The sequence below is a fragment of the Hippichthys cyanospilos genome, chromosome 17 (genome assembly GCF_059441005.1).
Source record: "Hippichthys cyanospilos isolate Australia breed blue-spotted pipefish chromosome 17, RoL_Hcya_1.0, whole genome shotgun sequence".
NCBI classification, from domain to species: Eukaryota; Metazoa; Chordata; class Actinopteri; order Syngnathiformes; family Syngnathidae; genus Hippichthys; species Hippichthys cyanospilos.
In genome coordinates this window covers 10,198,083-10,221,694 of record NC_142385.1, presented here as the reverse complement: position 1 = coordinate 10,221,694, position 23,612 = coordinate 10,198,083, and the positions used below count along the sequence as shown (strand labels likewise).

The 23,612-nt window shown below is 40.7% G+C and overlaps 2 protein-coding genes and 2 non-coding genes across 5 annotated transcripts; all 4 read left to right on the top strand.

Moving 5' to 3' along the window:
• Window positions 1–324: 324 nt before the first annotated feature.
• On the top strand, window positions 325–7,614 carry st6galnac1.1 (ST6 (alpha-N-acetyl-neuraminyl-2,3-beta-galactosyl-1,3)-N-acetylgalactosaminide alpha-2,6-sialyltransferase 1, tandem duplicate 1). Its single transcript, XM_088438364.1, has 9 exons — window positions 325–675; window positions 2,025–2,298; window positions 2,358–2,520; window positions 3,006–3,168; window positions 4,890–5,028; window positions 5,099–5,202; window positions 6,462–6,545; window positions 6,618–6,717; window positions 6,801–7,614. Exons 1-9 carry the CDS (start codon window positions 578–580, stop codon window positions 7,014–7,016), a joined length of 1,341 nt encoding a protein of 446 aa, XP_088294490.1. The 5' UTR covers window positions 325–577; the 3' UTR covers window positions 7,017–7,614.
• A 408-nt stretch (window positions 7,615–8,022) lies between these two features.
• Window positions 8,023–8,136, top strand: LOC148409577 (U5 spliceosomal RNA). Its single transcript, XR_015868504.1, has one exon. It is a non-coding gene; the product is annotated as a U5 spliceosomal RNA (small nuclear RNA).
• A 630-nt stretch (window positions 8,137–8,766) lies between these two features.
• Window positions 8,767–8,880, top strand: LOC148409576 (U5 spliceosomal RNA). The gene has a single exon (XR_015868505.1). It is a non-coding gene; the product is annotated as a U5 spliceosomal RNA (small nuclear RNA).
• A 2,448-nt stretch (window positions 8,881–11,328) lies between these two features.
• trim8b (tripartite motif containing 8b) lies at window positions 11,329–23,383 on the top strand. Of its 2 annotated transcripts, XM_088439374.1 has the most exons (6): window positions 11,329–11,934; window positions 12,824–13,593; window positions 18,988–19,083; window positions 19,928–20,193; window positions 20,255–20,370; window positions 21,076–23,383. In XM_088439374.1, the coding sequence occupies exons 2-6, from the start codon at window positions 12,988–12,990 to the stop codon at window positions 21,735–21,737; spliced, it is 1,746 nt and encodes a 581-aa protein (XP_088295500.1). In that variant the 5' UTR covers window positions 11,329–11,934; window positions 12,824–12,987; the 3' UTR covers window positions 21,738–23,383. The 2 variants fall into 2 exon arrangements, with proteins under 2 accessions (XP_088295500.1, XP_088295499.1); XM_088439373.1 differs by having other exon boundaries at window positions 11,329–13,593.
• Window positions 23,384–23,612: the final 229 nt, after the last annotated feature.

The window sequence follows — 23,612 nt, the reverse complement described above, 5'->3', positions numbered from 1 at the left end:
AAACTTGACTCTGGCAATTAACAATTATAATTCTCAATTAGGTCATCATATACATCGCTATGACAACTTTGAGTTTGACATTCATATGCCCCGTACTTGTAAACAAGTTTTTTTTTTTTTTTTTTTTTTAACTTGCAAGTTAATTTTGTAACCAAAAAACTAAAGACGTATAAGACGCCAGTAATGATCGCCATCGAGCAACGACATCATCTGAAATAGTGCTGGACTTTCCTCATCTCTCCTAATTATAAAGACAAAGGAATGATGGAATAAAGAATGGAACTTTGAACATTTGATACTGACTTTGTTTTTTGCTCAGAGCTTTAATTTTTACTGCTTTCGGTGAGGTTTTTGCTTCCGTGCTCTGTTAAGGATCCAGCGAATCTAGGAAACACACAAGTGTTATTTGTGTGCTTTGTTCGTGGTGGTGACAAGGCATCTCGTGTGTTTTTGTTGTGTGGGTGTGCGAATATGTGCGAGTGCAGAGCAGAAGCCCTGCCCAGCATTTTGTTGCCACAAGGTGCCACTTCCCCCTCACCACCATTCCTAGCAGAGCAGCCGGCAGTTCCAAGGTAACATGACCCTCCACATATCCAGGATTTTTCTTCGGCTGCTCATCATCTCTATTGGAATTGTCGTTTTTGTCCATATTCAAGAAAATGTATCACTGAGCAAGTGAGTTATTTTTTTTTTTTTTTATAGTTTATAGTTTGGTAGCTTTTAGGAGGCTTTAAGATGTTTCTATATCAAATTTGTGAGATTTTAACAAGGTTTCTGCACATCAGATGTCTTTTTAATGTGAAATAAATGCTACAATGTCTTTTCAGATGAAGAGCAAATTAGATGGAACATGAAGTAATTTTTGTCTAAACTGACTTTTAGCGCCTTATGCAAAAAAACATTGGATACTTTTATGTTTGCGTTATGCATATTGACATTAGTGACACAAGTTTATGACAGACAAGCCAGAAATAACTAATTCAATCCCAAAGACAGTTTTACTTTACACACTCAATCCCAGGTACTTTTCTTTTAAGTGTTGGGTTAAAGGAGTGTCATAAATGCATAGAATTTAAGTAAGTAATTGATTATTTTAGTACCTAGAGTATCAACCATCATCTGTTACTTTAAATACTGAAGTAATCAATTCCTTAGGTAATAAAAAAATCAAATACATTGTTACCAAAAATAATCAATTACTAAAGTACCTAAAGAGTCAACTACTATACCTAATTTAGTTGGTTACGTAAGTACTTCATAAAGTAGTTAAACTTAGTTAATAATTAGGTAAAGTAACTTTGCTTTAATACATAATATCCTAAAGTATTGATTACTTTCGTATTTACGTTTCAAAAACAGCTGGGTCAAAAATAACCCAATCATGGGTCAAAAAAGGCTAGACCTAATTTTATACCTTTCTGGGTTAATTTGTACATTACTGGGTTGATTTTAACCCAATTGTGTTTAGAGTGTAATTACATAAGGTAATGATTGACTTAGTACTTAATTACCTAAAGTATTCAATTACTATAGTACTTTATTCCTTTACTATCAGCTATTTTTAGACCCTCTTTGGCTAAAAATTTGAAATATATATATATAAGTACCTGGGTTTTAATTTCTGGACTGTAAGAGCAAAACAAAACAAAAAAAAAACTCCCAGAAAATGTAGTTCTAATGTTTATTAAGTCAGACACCGATGATATATTATTTTCATTCTGATTATTTAACATGGTTGTCACAAATGTATGTTACCTTAAAGCGTAGGTCTCAAACTCCCGTCCTCGAGGGCCGCAATCCTGCATGTTTTTGACGCTTCTGTCATTAACTCACCTGAATCAAATTATTAGCTCATCAGCAGGCTCTGCGGGAGCTTGAAAATGATCCTAATCGTTTGAATCAGGTGCGTTTAAGAGAGCAGTATGGAAAACATGCAGGTTTGCGGCCCTCGAGGACCGGAGTGTGAGACCTATGCCTTATAGCGATAAAACTTCAGCTTCTTGCTTCCTTCTCCTCCGATACAGCTGGAAAACTTTCTCAGGAAACTTTGTCACCATCACCTCACAAAGCGATTCTCAGCAAAACGCCACCGTACCTTCCGACTTAAATACCACAGTGCTCGCCAAGTCAATAACATCAACGCCGGAAACCGAGTTGGAACATGCCAGAAAAAATGTGACCACGCCTAACATCGTCCTGGAGACCCCCATGCCCATCCTCTCGAAAGCTAACTTCGCCAAACTTCCTGTGTGGGATTTTGAAGATGTGTATAACCAGGATGCTGCACCCACCAACAGAGTAGGTACACAGCAGGAAAGAAAAGGAAAGCCTGATTTGAATTTCTCTTTTTCCCTTAGAGCTGCCAACAATCTTTGAGGAATTCCATGGATGAAAAGTTCAAGGAGGCTTTCCTTCCCAACATACGCTTGTTCCTTCACAGGAACAGCATCAATATGAGCGAGTGGAACAGACTCTCTCATTTCAACAATCCTTTTGGATTCATGGGATACTCGTATAATTGTAAGTCAAGGCATTGCTATAATTTTTGGATGGAAATTTGCACCACAAAAACATAAAAAGCATTGTTTTGCGAAACAATTTAGTCATAAGTCACTTCATGTTCCAATTTATTTGCTCTTAAGTTGAAAATAAATGTGACTCTCACGTCGCTAAAAAGCATTCAATTAGATTCTGCTCAAACCTGCAGAAACTCTATTAAAATTTCACATACCTCCTGAAGTGCCTTCTTGTACCTCAGGGGTACGTGTATGAGCACCCTCCCACTTTCTGGGATTTTTTTTTTTTTTCAAGACAACTCTGAGACTTTTAGTGATTGTGTTCATTTACTGAGAAATTTCAATATTTGCAGTACTGTACTCCACTTACACTAAATTGCAAGGAATGTAACTTTTTGTCATTGCTTGTGGGTGGGACAGCGCTAAAGTTCAATTTGCCCCCCCCCCCCCCCCATCATGTGAAATTTATGATTAGGTTATTTTTTACAGCGGTAATGTCCTCAGTCAAGTTGATACCAGAACCAAAGGAACCTCTCCTCTCCCCAAAGGCCGGCGGCGACGGTTGCATTCGTTGTGCTGTGGTGGGCACTGCCGGCATACTGAACGGCTCCAATATGGGGCGAGAAATCGACGCGCACGATTACGTGTTTCGGTAACATCTTTTATTTTTTTCGTTTAACTTTTGAGAAATGTGGTCACTTCTATCCCCTATAGTTGTTTTATAAAAAAATGAAGATGGTATACTGTCTATAAAAACAACATTTATGGACACAGATGGATTGGTTTTAGCTTGTTAAAAAAAAAATTGGGGTGCAAGTGGCCCCTGCGTTTTGAAATTATTCTGCATGCAGCCCTTTGGACATCACTGTTCCAAGAAAATATTTGCTATTGATGGACCAGACATGCAACATGTCATATTATTTCAGTCTATTCAAGTCAAAACGTCACCAACATCCATTGTACTCTGTACTTACTAAGCTTCAGGATGTGTTAAATAAATAATTGCTCAGGGTCACACAAAGCATGAGACAAATGCAAAATAGAGCCTACGGCAAGTTATATATGCAAACCAGTTTGTCCACATGCGTGGTCCAATACAAAGAACTTTCATGTACTAGAGTACACAATGGTGTTGCAATTGATTTTGGACGCAACGTCCACCCACTTGATAGCATGAAAAATTCATAATAGCTCAAAAGATCAATAGTGTGTAATGTATTGCAACCTGTCACGGCCTCGTCCAATTATATCGATGATGGGTCTAATGGTAGCCATGTAGATTGACTGAATGTCCCAATACTTTCGTTCATGTGGTGTATGTGGATGGAGCTGTCCTGCGGGGTGTGACTGGAATGCGTCTTACTTTGTGAGAGGAAAAAAAACCCACACACAGCTGTAGCTTTATCTCGTCTAAGTTGATAAAGGATTTATCTTTGTTTTCAAGTGACGCACACGTTTCACAATACACGCAAACAAAAGAAGACAAGTGGCATTCTTTTCCAGCCGGGTGACCAAGACAACAAAACGATTCCGAGAAGCGAGCGGGAGAAAACAGAAATGCAATGGCAAATGATTTTAAAGGCGAAATCATTCAAGTTATTAATGAATATTTTTTTCCTTCAACCACCATGTGTAGGTTAAATTTATTAACGCCCACAAAAAAAATGAAAAATGGTATGGTCTGGCTTTGTAGTCTGTGATGTGATGATGAAACTTTTAAGCCATAACTGGTCTCTGTCGCCACCTACTGTCTTGAGGTGAAATACAAGTCAACAAAGATTTTTCTCATTGCCGACATAGTTTGACCGCAGCTCAACATAATGTTGTGAAAAATCACAGGAAAATGAATTAATAAATCCTATTAAAAGGCACTCAAAAATTGTAAGTATAATAGTTTTATATGGGCCAAAATTTGGACAATGTTTATTTCTGTACACAAAATCTGCAATCGCATAGAAATGTCAGAATCAATGCATTTTGACATTTTACATATTTTAACTATCTGCTGGAAATTTGAGCCATTCCAATAAAAATGGAATAAAGACGTCTATGATCGTCAACGGCAGTGGACGAGTTAAGCACCCAAACTGTTGGTCAAATTCAACCCCTGAATGCAGTTTACCTTAGTGACACGAGATTTTGGTAGGCAATAGAGTGAGGTAATAGTCTCAAGACGCCGTGCCTAAAAAAAGACAGGAAGTCAGCCATTTTGGATCACATCTTTGGATCAATTTGGCCAATTTCAGAATCCTAGGTATGTTGGGCCGAATTACTAAATTTTAACGTTGTATATTATACGGAACGCTGATTCTAATCTCGCAGTTTGGTGAAATGATGACATAAAACACCAATAACCATAACAATGCATGTCAGGATGAACGGCGCCGTCATCAAGGGTTACGAGGACGACGTGGGGAACAAAACCTCCGTCTACGTCCACACGGCTCACTCCATCACTATGTCTTTGTATTTGTTCAAGAAATACGGCTACAGGTCTGCCCCTCACGACGAGGTAAGCCCACTTTCCACTCAATTTCTTTATTATACCGTTTTTGGTCAATCATGCAGGTCATTTTGTGCAGGGCATCAAATATGTGTTGATTCCAGAGGGCATGAGGGACTTCCAATGGCTTCAAGGACTCCTAAGAGGAGAAAGAGTGGAGCTTGGTCCATATAAAAACAAACGGTGATGAATGTCCTATCCTAAATATGGTGTGAAATAGCGATTGCTCGCCATGATACCGATTACATGACCGATAAGATACCAAGGATAGCAATGCAAATTGTCGTTTATCGTTTGTCGTTTAAGTTTGTAAATGAAGTAGGATTTAAATGCTCACCCAAAAAAACTTTGATTGCGGTGTTGCCCAACACACATGAATGTGTCGGAGTTTCACGCCCCAAAAATTACCCATTTGTCTTTTTATTTTTTTTGTCCTTATTGTTGGGATTGCTAATCATTTCCAAAGATATTTTTTAAGGGTCCAGACATTCAATTTATTTTTCTTAAGTTTGACTAAAACAGTGCTTTCAATTATATTTTGCAAAGTCCCCCCTAGTCCCCCCCCCCCCCACACACACACACACACACAAACTTGCTACGCTGATCGTAAATTAGATTACTATCTAGAAAAAATGTATAAGTATACCTAAAACTGCATCCTTTTTAACAGATTAAAGGTTTGTCTAAACAGAAAAAAAACAAGTGCATCCAAGTGCCTAAAAAAAGAAAGATGCCAATCCTTCTTTTACCACAATTACCGTATTTTTTGCACTATAAGGCATACTTAAAAGCCTTAATATTTTTTAAAAGCTGATGGTGCGCCTTATAATCAGGTGCACCTTATATGTGGATCAATATTGAAATTGATATTGGTAGATGGGGAATGAACTGATAACTTTACTTGTTTCATTTATGTGTTTACAGTTGAACAAGGTTGGTCATATTGACATTGAGTTATTATGCTATTGAGAGTTTAGAGTTATTATTTGAGTTATTCTTGTTATTACTTTGAGTATTACTATATTGTGATTGAAAACGTTTGGAAATATGTCATTAATTGAGGGTGCGCCTTATAATCCGGTGCGCCTTATGTATGGAAAAAGTCTTAAGATATGTCATGATTGGGGGATGCGCCTTATATTCCGATGTGCCTTATAGTGCGGAAAATACAGTACACTTTTATCAGATTTACACTTCACATGGCTAAAACATCCTTTAGTACTTCGGAATGAAGTAAAACAAAGTTACAATTAAATGAAATCTTTCTTGGTTAATTGTTTCACCGTTGTACCAAGTCGTTGATCTCAAAAGGCCTTTTATAATGAAAATGTTATTATGAATTAATAATGAATAAAAGTTATAAAAGTTAACATTTTATTTTTGATTATAACCTAACAATTGTCTGATTTTTTAAAATTTCATTTGAAATGTTTGACATTCAGGCCCCAGACGTACTACGTGGGGCAGTACAACGAGAGCCGTTTTTACGTTCTGCACCAGGACTTTCTGCGATATGTGCGCAACAGGTCGACCTTCACTCGTGAGTTGCATTTCATGGGTATTCTGTTTTCACCAAGAATATTTTTGTCACTTTTCAGGTTCCTGAAATCTCCTAATTTGAAAAAAAAACACTGGGCAATAGTCAGACCGACCAACGGTGCTTTTGCACTTTTCCTAGCTCTTCACACATGCGATATAGTGAGCTTTTTTTTTATTATTATTTAAACAATAATTTATTGACTCAAAAATAATCCCATCTCGTTCTGCTCTGTTCTACTCAGGTTGACGCATACGGCTTCATGACAAGAAACTACCCTAAGTACTCAAATTACTATTTCCAGAAGCATGGCAAGAGTCGTGTGATTTTCTATGCAAATCACGACTACATTCTAGAAATGAAAGCCTGGGAGGAGCTGCACAACAGCAAAATCATGCATTTGTATCAAAGAAGTGAAATAGAAACCCCTCAAAAAAACATAACTCGGAAGAATGGCTGAATGGTTTTACATTTTCGCACTCGTAGCAGTATGCTATATCGCACAGCTATTATAGCATCACTCCTAAAGACTTGTGAAAGACTTTTTTTGTGCTTTATATGTACAATGTATTTTGGGTGATGAAACATGAATAGAAGAGCTTATTGTGTGTGAATTCAGATTTTAAAGGTAACTATTCTGATATTTTATTTTATTTTATTTTATTTTATTTTATTTTATTTTATTTTATTTTATTTTATTTTATTTTATTTTATTTTATTTTACAAAATTAACCAATTACAGCGTTTGTGGCTTTTATCCATAAATTTTTCTAACGGTACATCCAAAGCGCGGGGCTCACGTTGGCATGTTTGCGCAAAATGAAGCCATCGGCGGCCATCTTATGTTGCCAGTCTTCTGTGCTAGCTTGACACTAATAGATCAATGATTTTTGGTGCTGGTTTCATGTCACACAACCAGTGTGGGAGAAGCTCCAAATGCACATTTGATCACTAAAAATGAACTTCGATACTTCCTCTTTAAATGTCTCGGAGCGCCATACATGTGTTTATATCATGTCTGAACCATGGACAATAAAATAAAAACTACAAATATTTTATGTTGGTCTCGATTTACTACTGAAATGATATACTCTGAATACTCGACGGAGACAGTAAAGATAGCTCGATGTGTGCTTTCTATGAAACTCTTTACGGGCATCCTGGAGAAAGCTGAATAACAGGTCACGCAAGATGGCTGTCCTCTTGCCTTCAGTCGCTATAGTATGACATCACAACCCGGAAATACAATTCTATCCCGGCATGCACTGTACCATACTCAATATAATGATTGATGCATCTTCAGAAATCATTTTGATTTATTATAAATATGATACACTTTATTGGCTACAAGTTACTATATTGACTACGATGTTTTATGTAAACCATGAAATAAGTTGAGAAGACACCATTAGCGAAACATGTATAACTGACAATGACTTGCCCATCATTTTTGCCAAATCATCAGTTCACTCTTGTTTCTCTTCAGATCGCATAAATCTTTCGCCTTTTACTAAAGATTTCCGTGGGGAGGAACAACAAGAGTCTTATCCAATTTTTTGATGCCCTGCGAAAGCGGGGCTTCCCGAACTGTTGAATACAATCCTATCACAACTCTCAGGAGACAAGTCTTTTATTAAATCGAGAGATGCAAGTAGATCGGTGTGAGATTTGGCAGCATAAAATGCAACAATACTTGATCAAAAGAGTAACTCTATTGCCGGAGATGCGCTTCTCTTAGGTGAAGTTACGATCTAGGTCGTTTAATGCAGAACAAAAATGATTTAATTGGTATTCTGATGCCTGCGATTGCTCTCATATGTCTGAATTCCGTTAATTTATACACCCGCCGCAGCGAGGCGTTCAAATTTAAAGGCTGAGAACCCGCGAATAATGGAATTAACAAATGACGCAAATGTATTTGAATTGGTGTGTCCCCATTTATGTCACAAAATTTTTAGGAATGTGAACATCGGAGAAAACCAGAGATTTAGGGTAGAGTTAGCATTTTAGTTTCCCTAGAAGATTTCAAGATTAAAACATCTATTTTATGTATTCTTTACACGTGTCTGTACATTGCCTAGATGGGACTTGTTTTTTTAGTGGTAATTAAAGTTCGACGTTTACTACTTTCTCGTGTGATTTACCACCGTTAGCTAAAATGTGATCGCCGATCATTAGATCCCCATGCTTTGCTGTTTACCAGACAATTCACTCTCGTTTCTCTTCAATCGATTAAATCTTTCGCCTTTTACTAAAGATTTCCGTGGGGAGGAATATCGAGAGCTTTACCTAATTTTTTTTAAAATCCCTGCACATGTGGGGTTAATCTTTGGTATACAGTCAACAAAATGTCCACAAAACAGCATATTAGGACGGAAGGGCTGTTATATTTCAATAATAAGCGTTTTTGAAATACCCGAACCAGTAAAAATTCCGGTATTAAATGTAGAACAATGATAAGTTACGGGTTAATATTTGATTCGATGCTAATTTATTATTCAGTTTTAGGTGCGCTTCCCCGGCACGAACGCTACTTCTTCGGCAAACAACGTTCGTCGTTTATTTGTTCTAACGATTTTCGACGCCACCTGCTGGTTTAGTTAGGTTATGCTCATTCGCCGTAGTGAGGCGTTCAAGAGCGCAAAAGGCATGGAATAAGGAACTAACAATCTTTGCATTTTTTATTAATGGGGGTGTGCTAAACAAAGTCAGAAGGGTTTTATGATTTTATCAGCAAAGAAGGACTTAAGAGCGAGATATGGAGTAAGCATTTTAGTTTAAAGAGATGAGTCAATGTTATATTTAAGTCAGTCTTAACGCCTGTGTTTACCTAATTATAATACAATTTGAATACAACTAAACTTTTAATACAATGAAAAGTCAATCGTCTGCTTTTTTTCGCGTGAAGTGGCACCGTTTATTAAAATTATATCGCCGACAATGATATGCCCATGACAATAACGGCGTATTTGCGTTTCTCTTCATACCGCATCGCCTTTTATCAAAGATTTCCGTGGGGAGGAACAATGAAAAAAATAGATAATTTTCGAAACTCTGTGCAATGGCCAAATATAGTTTATATTGTGAATCCTGTCTTTTAGTTAACATACAAATCAGTCATTTGAACTCCTTATTTCGGTATAGCGTATGAATACCTTTGACGCTGCTGTGACGTCACTCCCCAGGTGTCCAAACTAATCTCCCCACTGGGACTTTGCATGAATCGACACCGTTAGTTAAAAATGTATTGCGGACCAAGGATTGAAAATGCCCTACGAATTGTTAAATTTTGCTCATTGTCCTTTTCTGGTGTAACTTTTCTAAATATTTCCATAAGGAGAAATGTTTTAGTCTAAACTTAAAAGTAAATCAAAAAGTCAACTTGTGAAGTTAATGCTGTGGAATGTGTATGAATATTTTCGAAGCAATAAGAAGTGTGACGCTCCCTGCAGACGGTAATCAGTGCGACCGAACATTTGAAACCCTCATTCACCGTGGTGAGGCGTTCAGGCTGGAAAAAAAAACAGGAATTAACAACGTTACATATTAAATGTAAAATGTGTGCGGGAGAAGAGGAGTTGTAGATACCCTCACATACCCTGAACCCTCACATATGTAAACATAGCAAAATAACAAAGCCGTTCAATGACAGACAATACACAATATGGTGCTCCTGATAAAGATCCATGACACACTGTTAGGCAAGTTATAGTTTCCTGCAGCACACACACAACCAACGTGACACACATATGTTGCGTGGGGCGTCACGTGATGACCTCAAGGTCCATCCGGACGTAGGTGGAAGCCTATGAGGAAGGAAGAAAGGAAGGAAGGTGGGGGTAGATGCAGTGGCTTGGAGAACCGCAGTTGCACAGCTGCTAACCTTCAAAATAAAGCCAATTTACGAGTGAAGTAATGAAATCTCAAGAGACCTCCACTCAGTGAGCAGCAAAAGTGTGTGTGTGTTCTAAGTTAACCATAGAACGTCTGTCAACGCAAATGGCATGCAGCTGATAGCATCATAGCTAATGGCTTAGCTTGTTAGTGACCAGAGATGTTTGCAGCATTTTTATGACCAGGCGTCTTCAATGTTCTTATTTTGCACTTTATTTTAATTTTCTTCAGAGGTCAACTATTTTACACCTATATGGCAGTTCTTGTCAAAATTACTCAAAATACAAAGTGAGAAAAATCTATTTTACAGTATTTGCATAAATAACACATTATAGCTTTATTTTATCGTAGCTAAGAATTGTTCCAAAGGCCGGCAACCGATGACTCGTTATAATGGTCTGCATGACCACATACTGATTTTCCCTGGTGTGTAATTAACCTCCATTGTTTACCTAAGTCTATTATTAGCACATTTCCAACCACGGTCCACAATATTGCTTGCCGGGGCTTTATTTTGAAAGGGTGTCGAAATACAGATTACCCCCCCCCCCCCCCCCCCCATTTTAAAGGAATTCTCAGGTGTCAAATAACATTATTCGGAAAAAATCAAATTTGTCTTCCAAAAGCCACTATGCAACTGGTCTCTTAATGTAGACAGGAAAGTCTAACTATGATTCATATACCCAATAGCTGTAAATAATAAAAATAATTGGTGGCGACTTGACTTATTCATTTATTTGTTTACATTAACAGTAACCAAGCGTTTGTTCAAAACCTGGAGTACTGAGTCTACTTTTGGATTTTATTCGGAAACGCCGGAAGTGCTCGTTTCCGCTGCTCGTCTACATTGACGCTAACCGAAGGAAGCGTCCAGCTCGCCCGCATTCCGCCTCTGTCGACAGCCAGGCTGGGGCAGACAGAGTGAGGCACAGAAAGAAAAGAGACCGTTAAAGAAGAAGATGTCAAAAAATATAAATACATATATTTGTCTTCCCGGTTTTACAAAAGCGAGCTGGATGTTTATACATCTGAAGTCGTCGACTCTTACACCGGACAGTGTGACCAAATATGGGCCGTGACTAAATAACAAGCACGTCAGGACTGTGGACTTTTGGACCCGAAGAGAAGAGCGTGATTGAACAGCACCAACAACAAAACGACCGCTTTTTTTGGTTCAGTCTCGTCAAAATAGCGAGTAAAAAGACGGATAGCTTAGGTGGAACGACCTACAACCCATTCCTACCGTGGATATCCAGTTTTTTTTTAAATATATATATATATCAAGATGGCTGATGACAGCAGCTAGCCCTTACAACAAGGACGGCGGAACGACGTTTCCTTTTAATATCCCTATATTTTTATAACTTTGGAATACTTACAAATCTATATTTAAGAAAAATAATGTATTTGTTGTATGTAAGCAGGGGCCGCGTTCGTGACGAAAGTGCGGTTTAAAATGTGTACCTGTGCTACAAAATGGTGAGGTGAGTCGCTTCCCTTTTTTCCCCCCAACGATTTTCGTCGAGATAAGTCGATGAAATATGTTGTTGGTCGACGGTAGGGGCGAGGACAGGCGAATAAGCAGGACACCAAAGTAATATTTAAATAATAAAATATAAATTATAATCATTTTTTTGTGGAGGGGTGGCGTATCCGATCGATGGCTGTTGAAGCAAGCAACATTCCTGCGGATTCTTAAGTAAAATAAAAGCTCTTTTGTTTAGTAGCTTCGATTGGAGCTTTTAATAAAGCGACATCTATGCAGTAAAAACCGCATCCACGGCGACGGTCCGGGCTATGAATTTATTATTTCTCCGTCTAATAAGATTACTAGGCCCTTTTGTTTTCGCGTGGAAAGTGCCAGAGAGAGCCGCGGCCTTGTCTCTATGTGTGTGATTGTATGGATTATTATTCATCTCATGGAAATGGCGTTCCACGTCAAAACGAAACGGAGGCGTTATTAATCTGAGTCTGTTTTGGGTACGCGGTGCGTTCACGGCCGCTTTGCGTTTAACCGAACCGAGTAGAACCTTCCTCTACGCTTTAAAAGATTTGGGGGGCAAAAAAAGTGACTGTTAATGGCTCATAGTCAGGTTTAAAAAAATCTGTAGTGTTTTAATCAGGGTGTGCGAGCAAGCAGGTTAATGAATCAAGCCCTAGGCTGCTGTCAGTGCACGTACAGGAGGTCCTGTGCTCATTTGCATATTGGGCTGCAACTGGTTTAGTTAACTGTGCCTTGTTTGGATTTCAAGGTTTTACCTGCTACTTTCTGTTGGCCACGCACACAAACACGCCCTTTGTGCGTGCGTGTGTGTCACAGTTTACAGTAATCTGGTAACGTCAGCCGCACTGTGTGTGTTCTCCTTTGGTCAGGTTTTCGGAACTTGCCGCAGCAATAACTAACAAGTCAGGGAGTCAGCGCAGAGGTAAACGCACACTTTCAGGACAGCGTCAGGTTTTTTCTGGGGAAGGGTGGTGTGGGGGGGAGGCTCAGGTTTCCTGAGAACACGCAGACCGAAACCCGGAGGCATCTGTGGATGCCCGCCCCTGCCGCCATGGCGTCCGATATGGCCGAGACGTGGAAGAACTGCTTTGAGGAGGAGCTCATCTGCCCCATATGCTTGCACGTGTTCTCCGAGCCTATCCAGCTGCCCTGCAAGCACAATTTCTGCCGGGCGTGCATCAGCGAGGCCTGGGCCAAGGACTCCACACTGGCCCGCTGCCCCGAGTGCAACCACGCGTACAGCCAGAAGCCCAGCCTTGAGAAGAACCACAAGCTGTCCAACATTGTGGAGAAGTACAACGCCCTTAGCGTGGAGAAGGCATCGGCGCCGCCGCCCCAGTGCATCCTGTGCCGACGCGGCCCCCCGCTGCCCGCCGTCAAAGTGTGCCTGCGCTGCAACGCACCGTGCTGCCAGTCACACGTGCAGACTCACCTGCAGCAGCCATGTTCAGCGCTCGGGCACCTGCTGGTGGAGGCAGAGGCGGTCAAAGCGTGGACCTGCCCGCAGCACGACGAGTACCGTCTGTACCACTGCGAGGCCGAGCAGACGGCCGTGTGCCAGTACTGCTGCTTCGCCCGCTGCCACCCCAGCCACGGGCACGCCGTCGCTGACGTGGAGCTGCGCCGCAACGACATCAGAGTAAGACACGCACACCACCTCCCCTTGTAAACATTTGGCGAGGGTTATCCAGGTTATAGTAACCCGCTAGTTGACCATGTGGGCTCAATTTGAAATCGAATGCGTTAAACTAAAAAAAAAGTGCCATTGACAACTGATTTTAAATTGCAAGGGGGCAGCACGACTGATTCTGAAGGTCCCAGACAGATTAGATTGAAATGTCAACAAACAGAGTCTGCAATCTGATTTTTGCGTTTCAACCAATTAAAATGCTACCATATGGCTGGAATACATTAATACAGTCATTGTATTTGCGCTAAAACTCTCAAGTTGAACACCCTAAGATGCCACAAGACGATTCTAATGCTCTGTTAAATAGAAAAGTAGTATATTAGTGAGGTAAGTGACACGTTTTATTTGAAACACAAGCTTGGGAGCTGAAATTTCACCCGGATGGTGACATGTCAAAGTTCCAAATGGCATGACCATTTAGTTGTCATTCTACCAGGACTATGCCATTCCTTGGTCAAAATACAGTACTTGAGATTTATGTGGAAGAAAAAGAATTGCACAACGGTCAAAGGTACTGCTTTTTAGCTTATTTTGATAAAAAAAAAAAAACTCAACAGCACAAAGTCAAGCTAAAACCAGAGTTAGGGTACATAGATTAACTGCAATTTTCTTTGGTATGACTTTCATTAGCAACGTGACATGTACTGGCCATCTCAGTGGAATTTTAAAAACAAGTAAGCAATTAAAATCTTTCTTTAAAACTCCATAATAAATACATTCACACAAAAAAAAACCTTTTGCTCACACTGCATTCCTCACCAATATTCTTCCATTTGCACCAGTTGAGTTTCCGGGCAAATGTTGGCGTTTGAAACATGCTAATTTAGACATGTTGACATCCCTGAATTTTGGCCTACCTCTAAAACAGTTGGTGGCTATCTTTTTCTGAAACTTGTCATTCATTTGCAGAGGGTTCCTTTATTATTATACCTTATCATGAAGTTTACTCTAATTTGAAAGTTTTTTGTTTGTTTTGAAAGTCTTATTTTTTTTAAAACCAGATTTTCAACAGGCAATTTTGGGGTCATTTATTTTACATTAAAGACTCAATTTCTACAGAATGGTTTATCCGATTTTCAAAATTCTTTTTGAGTTATACTCATCTTTAAATGGCTTTCCCAAACATGTTTTGCATTTTGGCTTAATGCTCTAGAAAATGGATGGATGGATTATTTTTTTTTGGTCATGTTGATACTTAGATGCACTGCAGTTGGTTACATCCGATTAATAGCCCGAACCACAAACCATAAAGTAGCCTTGCTTGCTAACTATGAAAATGGATAAACAACCACCAAAACAACACTTTTCTTAACAGTTCTTCCTTGCAGATGGATAGGCGTGAATATGTCTCCAAACCGCAAAAAATATTCTAAGTAACAATCACTACTTTTTTCTTTCAGGCAGTTTACTATATTTTGAAGTGAGTGATGCATAGATTGTTTTTGTATTTTAAAACCTTATTGTACCAAATGGTCCTAGGTGTTACCTACTTTTACATCTTTTTTTTTTTTGAAACGTCAGCTTTAATTGGAATCTTCTATTACGTGAGTATCAGGCATGGGCTCGTCTATCTCTAGATGATGAAAAGATTCACTAAAATACACTTGTAGGTACGAATTTTGATTGAAATATCTTTCATTATATATGACAAAAAAAAATGGAAATAGTGATTGAATTTGACATTTCCTGCATCGTTGACAGTTTTGACTATTTCAAAACCAAATAGCTTCAGTTAGCTTGTAGTAGTTAATTTACAATTTTTGTTCTGCCGTTGCATAAACTGGTAGTTGTCCTCTTCGATTCACTTGTATTTATGTTAGCCATGGAACTGGGCGTCGGATGTCTTCAGTGAATTCTGTCGAGTTTTTTATCCTTGATCAATAAGTACTTTTGTGCGCATGTGGCTGCCTCACACAAACACACACACACATACACACAAAAGCTATCACTTCATTTCGTGTAGTCGCCAAGCAACAACAAGCACATTTAAATGGGGGCCTTGAAATGGTCACATTTCAGTTACTCAAAGGCCGGAATAAGCATCCAGCTTGCTGCAGTCGTCCTTCTCATCTGTCGGAATGCCACACAATGCTGCGGAGGGTGTGGGGCTGCTGGTGGAGGGGACAATGAGGGTCCCTCATTGTGGAAGAGGGTGGGGGGTGGGCTTATCTCCCCGGCACAGGTGCATCCTCACTTTGGGATCGCCAGCCAGGGATTATAGTGGTTTGTCATTTGATTGTGTGGATTTTTTTTTATTTTTAAATGACATCTTGGTTTCCTGCCGTTTTTGATGACCCCCCCCCCCCCCCCCCCCCCCCAAACACACACACATGCACCTTTTTCAAAAGAGTGTGTGTTGGGGATTAGTCAGAGTGGGAAACGTGAGGCGTCGACTGACTCATGATACCGGCTTTAGGTGTCAACCCTGTCATGCCGCCTTGTATTTCCTGTCGCTATGAGTCAGCAGGAGCGGTGACCGGGGTTATGGTCGAGGGCGTGGTTGCCCGTCTGAACTCTAAAGCCATGCCCCCCTTAATAAAAATCCTTTTGCCATCTTTTTTCCTACATTATTAATAGTCTGGATGGTAGCTAATTAGAACCCACTGAATTATTTAGGGCTGAATATTTACACTGCATTAGCCTTCTACATTTATCTACATAGATATGAGGGACTGTTTAACATATATTTACATATTCACCAAATCCGCCATGGTTCCTTTTTGCCAGCCGGGCCTTTAAGATGAATAACCATTAATTCAAGCTGTGTCGGCCATCTTTAATATGATTTCAACTCCTCGCTACGCCATCCCCCTCTCCTGCACTTTCATTAGCCCCACACAACATATTCACCTCCCTGCACCTCCAGGCGTGGCCAGACCTTCCCCATGGCCCCTGATGGAAAAGACAGTGTGCTGAAATGACAGTTGGAGGCCCCCAGACCCGACCCCCATGCCCGATCCCACCCGCCCATCCCCTGCCCTATGTATCCATAGCTGCAACCTCCCTGTGCTAAGCTTCTTCTCCTTCGACCCTGCTGTTTTTTTCTGCTCGCAGCCCGACTCAATCAATCAGCACAACCAGGTCACAGTCCTGCATGTAACATGGCAACCGTGTGTGTGTGTGTGTGTGTGTGTGTGTGTGTGTGTGTGTGCATGCATGAATGTGTGCGTAATATCTAGGCCAGTGGTTTCCAGACAGGGAATCAATGATAATCAGCTGTTTGCTGAGTGGCTAATGTTTGGGGTGGTGCTTTTTTAACGAGAGTATGCCAGAGTGCCACACACGGACATTCTGAAATAAGGACAAAGATGGGCCCTGTGAACATAAAACCAGGTCTGTGCACTGACATTAGCGTTTAGCTGGAAGCGCTAATGTGACTGCAAGGGAAAAGGGGGGGTTGTTAACTTGCATCTGGATCAAGTTGATGGCACTGCCATATCTTGTCTGTTTCTGTTTAGCCAGCATGTGTCTGCTTGTATTTCACATTTTTGTAATGAATTATGTTTTCAGAATTATGTTATGTGTCGAACCTTTTAAAAGCGAACCAATCAATTAGTGGACACATTGTTGGTTATACAGAGAAATTTTGTTCAATTGACAATCCGTTTATGATTTTTTTTTTTTTTTTTTTTGCCCTGTAGTTTCATGCGGTTGAGCTAGAGCTGGGAGATAAATCATTTAAATTATTTTGTCATTTCGAAAGTCAAAGAATTGAAGATGATCTTAATTGTGAGAGTGGCAGGCTGCTGGATTTTTACTAAATGAATGTTTATTGGTTTTATTACTTCATAGTCATTTAGAATAACAACAACAACAGAAAAACGGTGAGATTTTAGCCCATATCACTTAGCTGTAGCCTAATAACTGGTCATCAAACAAAAAACACAAGGAGTATGATTTTAATTTGATTATCTAACTTGTTTTTGCTTATGAAAAAATATTGAAACATTCTGTTTAGTTCCCACACCCTTCTGGAATTTGGTGTGTTTGTCTTGATGCCAACCGCTTTTTGCACAGTTCCCTCCTCCCCCAAGCAGTAATTTCCTGTAATAAAATAAACTACTTTTTAAAAATCATCCCCACCAGTATATATATATCACTAAACGTGCCAAAATAAAAATAAATAAATCAATAAATGTCGTGTTTTCTCATTTTCTGTGGTTAATGGGGGCCTGAAACCCTTGTAATAAGTGAATTCCACAAACAAAGATTTGCCCTGCCCCCTCCCCCGACAGACATTATACGTAGATAAAAAAATGTATGAAATGTGTTTCATTAAAGCCTTGCCTACCTTTCCTACCTAACTGTAGACTGAATGAACGTGTCTCTCTTTGGGCATAAGCTTTCTTTTACGACACATAGCACAAGGTGCATCAGAGTTTGGTGAGCAGCTGCTAACTCTCCCCGCAGCCCCAAGCATTTCCCATTCCCCACAATGCAAGTTTTCTGTCATTCTCTCAAGAGTTGTTGCCAAACCACCCTTATATAATGCCATGTATCCATCAAGATAGAATGATGAGAAATGGTTTGGGTTTAAGTAGAAATTCACTTATTTTTGGCTGAACAAGACTGAGTATTAACAGGCTGTTTGACTACTTCAGACTCCACATTAGGACTTAGCATGTGAGTGCTATTGCAGTACATTGGGTATGCGCAGCTTTAAAGTGACAGTCCTTTGGGGAAAAAAGCAAAACACTGAAAAAGTGAAGCGCAAATTCGAGCACCGTATTTATTTTGAACTACATAAATGTCATTAATAACTGCAAATGCAATGTACAAATGAGGAGCCATCTTGTTAATTATTTTATCATTAACTCAATGTACACATCATACTAAATTTCTTGACATTTAAATATAAACTAAACTAAAAATGGAAACTGAATAGATTTACTGTAATCCATAATTGAAAAAAAATCTCTTGGCTCACATTCATGATTAATGCAACGTCTTCTCTTACCAGTTCACCAAAACCTTGCACAACAGAAGTATACACAACAACTAGAAACGAAAAACATTCCATCATTGCAGCCTCGCATTCCTGCTATCATTATGAAAACACAGCCATGTTTTAAGCTGGCCACTAAAGCGGAGGGGAGCTTTTCCTGCCTGCTTATGTTGGTTCATTTATCAACTCAAACCCCCAACACACACACACACACACACACACACACACTTATGCAAGCACAAAACAGCTGCTGGTTGCCATGACAGCGTGGTCCTCCCCTCCTGTGGGGATTGTGTGTGTCGGATGGGGACTAACTAAGCTGGGATAGAGGGAGGGGGGAAATGTTGCAGTCTTTAAAGGCCTTCTTTCTTCTCTTTTCCTTTCCTGTCACCTTGCAGCAAAGCCTACTGAGGCAGCAGGAGCGCGTGGAGGACCGCGTGCAGGAGATCGAGGAGCAGCTATGCAAGCTGGACTCGGACAAATGCGTGGTGGAGGTGCGTTGGCATCCGCAGTCATTGACTTTCACAGTTTTCTGCACAAGAGCTAAACAACAGCAGCAGTCATTTGAATTCAATTCAGCGATGCAATTTTCAAATTGGAAAGGCTGCAAATTTGTTTAGTAAGTTCACAGGTGAAATTGAATAACAAATTGCTGTTTTTCATAGTTCAACTGCCTTTATTGTTGTCCATGCCTAACCTGTTGGTTCTCAATCATTTTTTTTGTCAGTGATGTTGCCCTTGTGAAAGATTTTTTTTTCCACCAAAAATCCCTTAACCATGCACGTGAGTGCTGTGCCATGCATGTCTGAGTCATTATATTTCACTGTGGCTTGATTTAGCAATGAGTTGTTTTTTGTTCCAAGAAATTTGCTCTTAATTTGAAAAGAAACATGTTCCATTCCTGTCAAACCCTCAAAAGTTAAGATTTGCTGATCCCAGAGAGAATCTGTTCAAATGTATCTTAACCCCTGAAACCATTTACATATCTCCAAGGGTACTCGTAACCCTCATTTGAGAAGCACCGGCTTAACACTGTTATTGAATTACAGATACATTTATTGCTTGTGTTTGGAAAAAATAAAATAGGACTTCTACTAATAGTTGTTTTGATAATCAATTTATATTATCATTTGTCACAGTCTTTGTTTTTTTTCCACTTCGATATGAAGTGTTTCTGTAGAACATTTCATTTTTGGACTAAGGCCGTATGATTAAAATGTGGAAAAAATGAAGTGCTTTGACCATTTTCCAGATGAACTGGAATTGTGCAATTCAGCCTCCATTTTGTGTTGACATTCACACATTGGTCTTCTCCGCCTCCTTGTCCTCCTCCACAAGGATCGTGTGCTGGAGCTGAAGGAGGACGTGCGCCTGCAGTACCAGCGCATGCACCAGCTCCTGGAAGAGGACCTGGGCCGCACGCTCGAGGCGCTGGAGCGAGCGCAGGCCCGTTTCTGCCAGGAGAACGCCGCCCAGGTCCTGGCGCTGGGCGAGCAGAGGCACGAGGCGCATAAGCTGATGAGCGCCATCAACACGGCGTTCGGTAAAGCGGAGGAGCTGGGCTTCATGAAGAACACCAAGCCCGTCAAAATCCTCACCGACAGGTACGTGCAAAAAGTCCTTCTCATCGCTAGTCTTGTGAGGCTCACCTGGAATCTTTTTTAGGTCTCAGGCGTGCGTGGGAAGCTCTCTGCCCCCCTACAAGGTGGGCAATCTGAACGCCAAGCTCTTCCTCTCCGAAATCTCCAAGCGGGAGAAGAGCTTGAAGAGAACGCTTGAAGGTACTATCTGATGTGGGATTTATTTTGGTTGCCAACATTGATGGTTTTCACAAAACACAAAAATTATGAGCCTATCATTTCAGGCATAACACAAAGATTCTTGAAATAAATTCATGAATCAGAATGTCATTCATAAGAACTGCATAACTACATATCAGGATGACAGATATGATTGTCACGTAAGCTCCTCTCACTTGCACACTGAATACATGTTGAAAGGTATTCGTGTGAAGTACTGTATATCTTCACATTAATATGCACATCCAGTAGCTCAAACATAGTATTCTGTTTAATATTGCATTTGTAAAATATGAAGTAACTTACAAAATATGTCTTTTTATCCATTTTATAGGGCCAGCCATTTTGTTACTTGCTGTCGACTAAAAATGACATCACAGTTGGTCAATGCTCAGAACATGTTATTGTTTTATTGTAAAGATTTTTTTTTTTAGTTGCCCTTTAATTATCCACTATTTGATCAAGTATTTGATATTTTTTATTGTTTTTGATAAAGTGGAAATGTATTGTCTTGCTTTTAACATGTTTATACTGTACTCTTGTATCTCTGCTAAATAATATGACATATTGTGATAACTGGAGTTGCTGGAATGATGAAATGTAGTTAAAAGCATGGAGAGGTTTGTGTTAATGTCAGTCTTCTTTTTACGAGTGTTTTGTGTTAACGTGTCTTCATTTCTCCCTCAGCTCCACTCACCCCGCCCTCCAGCTTCCTGCAGTCCGTCCCGGCCTTCCCCAGCGGCCAGAGCTCGTCCTCAGGAGCGGAAAAGAGGAAACATTCTGCCGCCTTCCCGGAAGGTAACTCGGGCAAAAGCGGCGCAGGTTTCAAAGACGGCTCGTCCTCCTCGACTTCTTCCTCGAGCAAGCAGCCCTACATGGGCTCTTCCTCGTCCTCATCCTCCGGAGAGGGTCAGTCGGCCAATCCGCCGTGCGGCCCGCCTCACATCGCGGACGGCGCCAACCACCATTCCGGCGCCGTCTTCGGCTCCTCGCACTTCCCCCCCGGCGGCGGGGGCGGCGGCACCGGCGGCTCCTCGCACTCCTCCCAGCAGACCGTGCTGCCGCAGTACGGCGGGCGCAAAATCCTGGTGTGCACCATGGATAACTGCTACTGCTCCGGGGTGCCGTCCGTGTCGGGCCACCGCGGCCACCCGCCGTACCCGCGCTCGGGCTCCTTCCCTTGGGTCAGCGCGCAGGACTACCCCCCGCCGCCCGGCCTGCCCTCTGGGGGCCCGTCCATGCAGGGCCTGGCCGTGCGCGACTGGATCGACGCCTCGCAGTCGCACAGACACGCCGACTTCTACGGGCTGTACGGGCAGCCTTCCGCCAAGCACTACGTCACCAGTTAACACACGCACACACACACACACACACGCAAAGTAAAATGTCATCCCCTGCTATTTGTGAGCAATTGCCCCACCCCCAATTGCTGATTTTGATAACTAAGTTGAAACTAAGTCAGCCACAAATAATGATTCCAAAACACTTGCATATCAATTCAAAATAAATGGATTCGCGAGGAGGAAAAACACAAAGTGCGCATTATGAACTTAGGCGGCAGAAACTCTCCCTAACCACCCAGACTAAATGTAGCTCCTCCCCCAGCAAGCAATTCACTTGGAATTGAAAACCCCTTTATTATGCCCAACAGAACGGCATATACTTGTACAACTAAATAATTGGTTTGCAGATTATTTGATTTTGAAAAAAAGTAACAGAATTAAATGTGCACGACCCAAGCTAAACAGGCTCCTCCTTTAACAATCTAGCACTTTCCAAAGCCCCGCCAAACAAAAAAGTACACATAAACATAAAAGTAGCAGTACTTTCTTCTTTGAATATATCAAACAACTTCTCTCTACAATTTCCTCCGCTAACAACCCAGGCTAAACTTGGCTCCTCCCTTACCTCAGTTGAGGCGTATCACTTCAACAACTTTGACACAGATGTACTACTTTTCTGTTCCTCAAAGCTTTGGCTCCATCTTGTTCAGAAAGAACACAATTTTGTCAATAGCTAAATTACTTATTTGGGAATGGCAAATATGCAGGGGATTGCAACAGACTGCTTTAAAGCCGTTATAGCCTACTTCCATTGAACCTATACACACACCTCTAGAATACAATGTATACACATTCGGGGGCAGGGTCGATCGCTTTTTATTTGGACCTTTTTGGTCAGTGTTGTCAAATGTACGTTTAACTAAAAGAAAACAACCTTAAAAAAAAGAAGCATAGAGAACCCGCAGCGGCTGTTTTAAGAGACTCTGAGGGAGGAGGATGAAGGGAAGTTGTATTTTTAATTGTTAACGCGAGATGGAAATGAACTTTTAATGGGTGGGTCCAAAAAATGGCAAGTCCTGCAAGTGTTCCCGGTTTCGCATCCACTGAGGTCAGTTGCCTTACGTCGTCACTATTTTTTTCCCGCGTCCTCCGTCGTGGCACTTGTTACTTACTGCTTCCCAGGCTCTTCCGCGCAACTCCCACAATGCACTTGGAGGACACTTGTCCATTTTTTTCCCCCCTCCTCGCCTCAACTTCACGGAAAATGAAAGACCCCAGAGAGGCAGGACAGACCGAACCAATCAGGCGTCAACTAGAAGAGGATCTGACGACGCAGTTTAATGTACTTCCTTCAGGGCGACGATGTCACTTCCTCTCAGTAAGCACACGCACACACACACACATGCGCGATAGCTCTTGGCTTCCTCTTTGCAGCTGTAAGCGCGCAAAGGGAGAGATTTTTTTTAAGCACTCATAAGAAAAGACATTGTATGCAGTTGAAAAAAAAAGGACTGTTCCATCTACTTTTTCTAAAAGAACGAGAATGGACTGGTCATCCTTCTTACATAGAAGCCATTAAGGACACTCAACTAAGAGAAAGGACAAAAAAAAAAAACTTGAAAGTATCTTTTTTTGTAAATATTTTGTGAAATGGAAAAATGACACGACGCGATTTGGAGAATTCCAAATAAAGAAAGGAATTTTAAACTTTTCTGTGTGGTTGATTAAAGTCTTGTGTGTTTTACCCAGCTGCCAAGTATTAGTAGTGCAATGCTAGTTTTATTTATTTTTTTAATATTCGTATTATAAGAATAGTCCTCTTGAAAACAAGTTGTTCTTCAAGAAATTAAAATGACTTCACAGTTGCTCAGGTAACAGCCAATTGTAGCTCAGCTCACGAATGTAGCATGACCAAAGTCAGACCGGGTGTCATGATTCGTT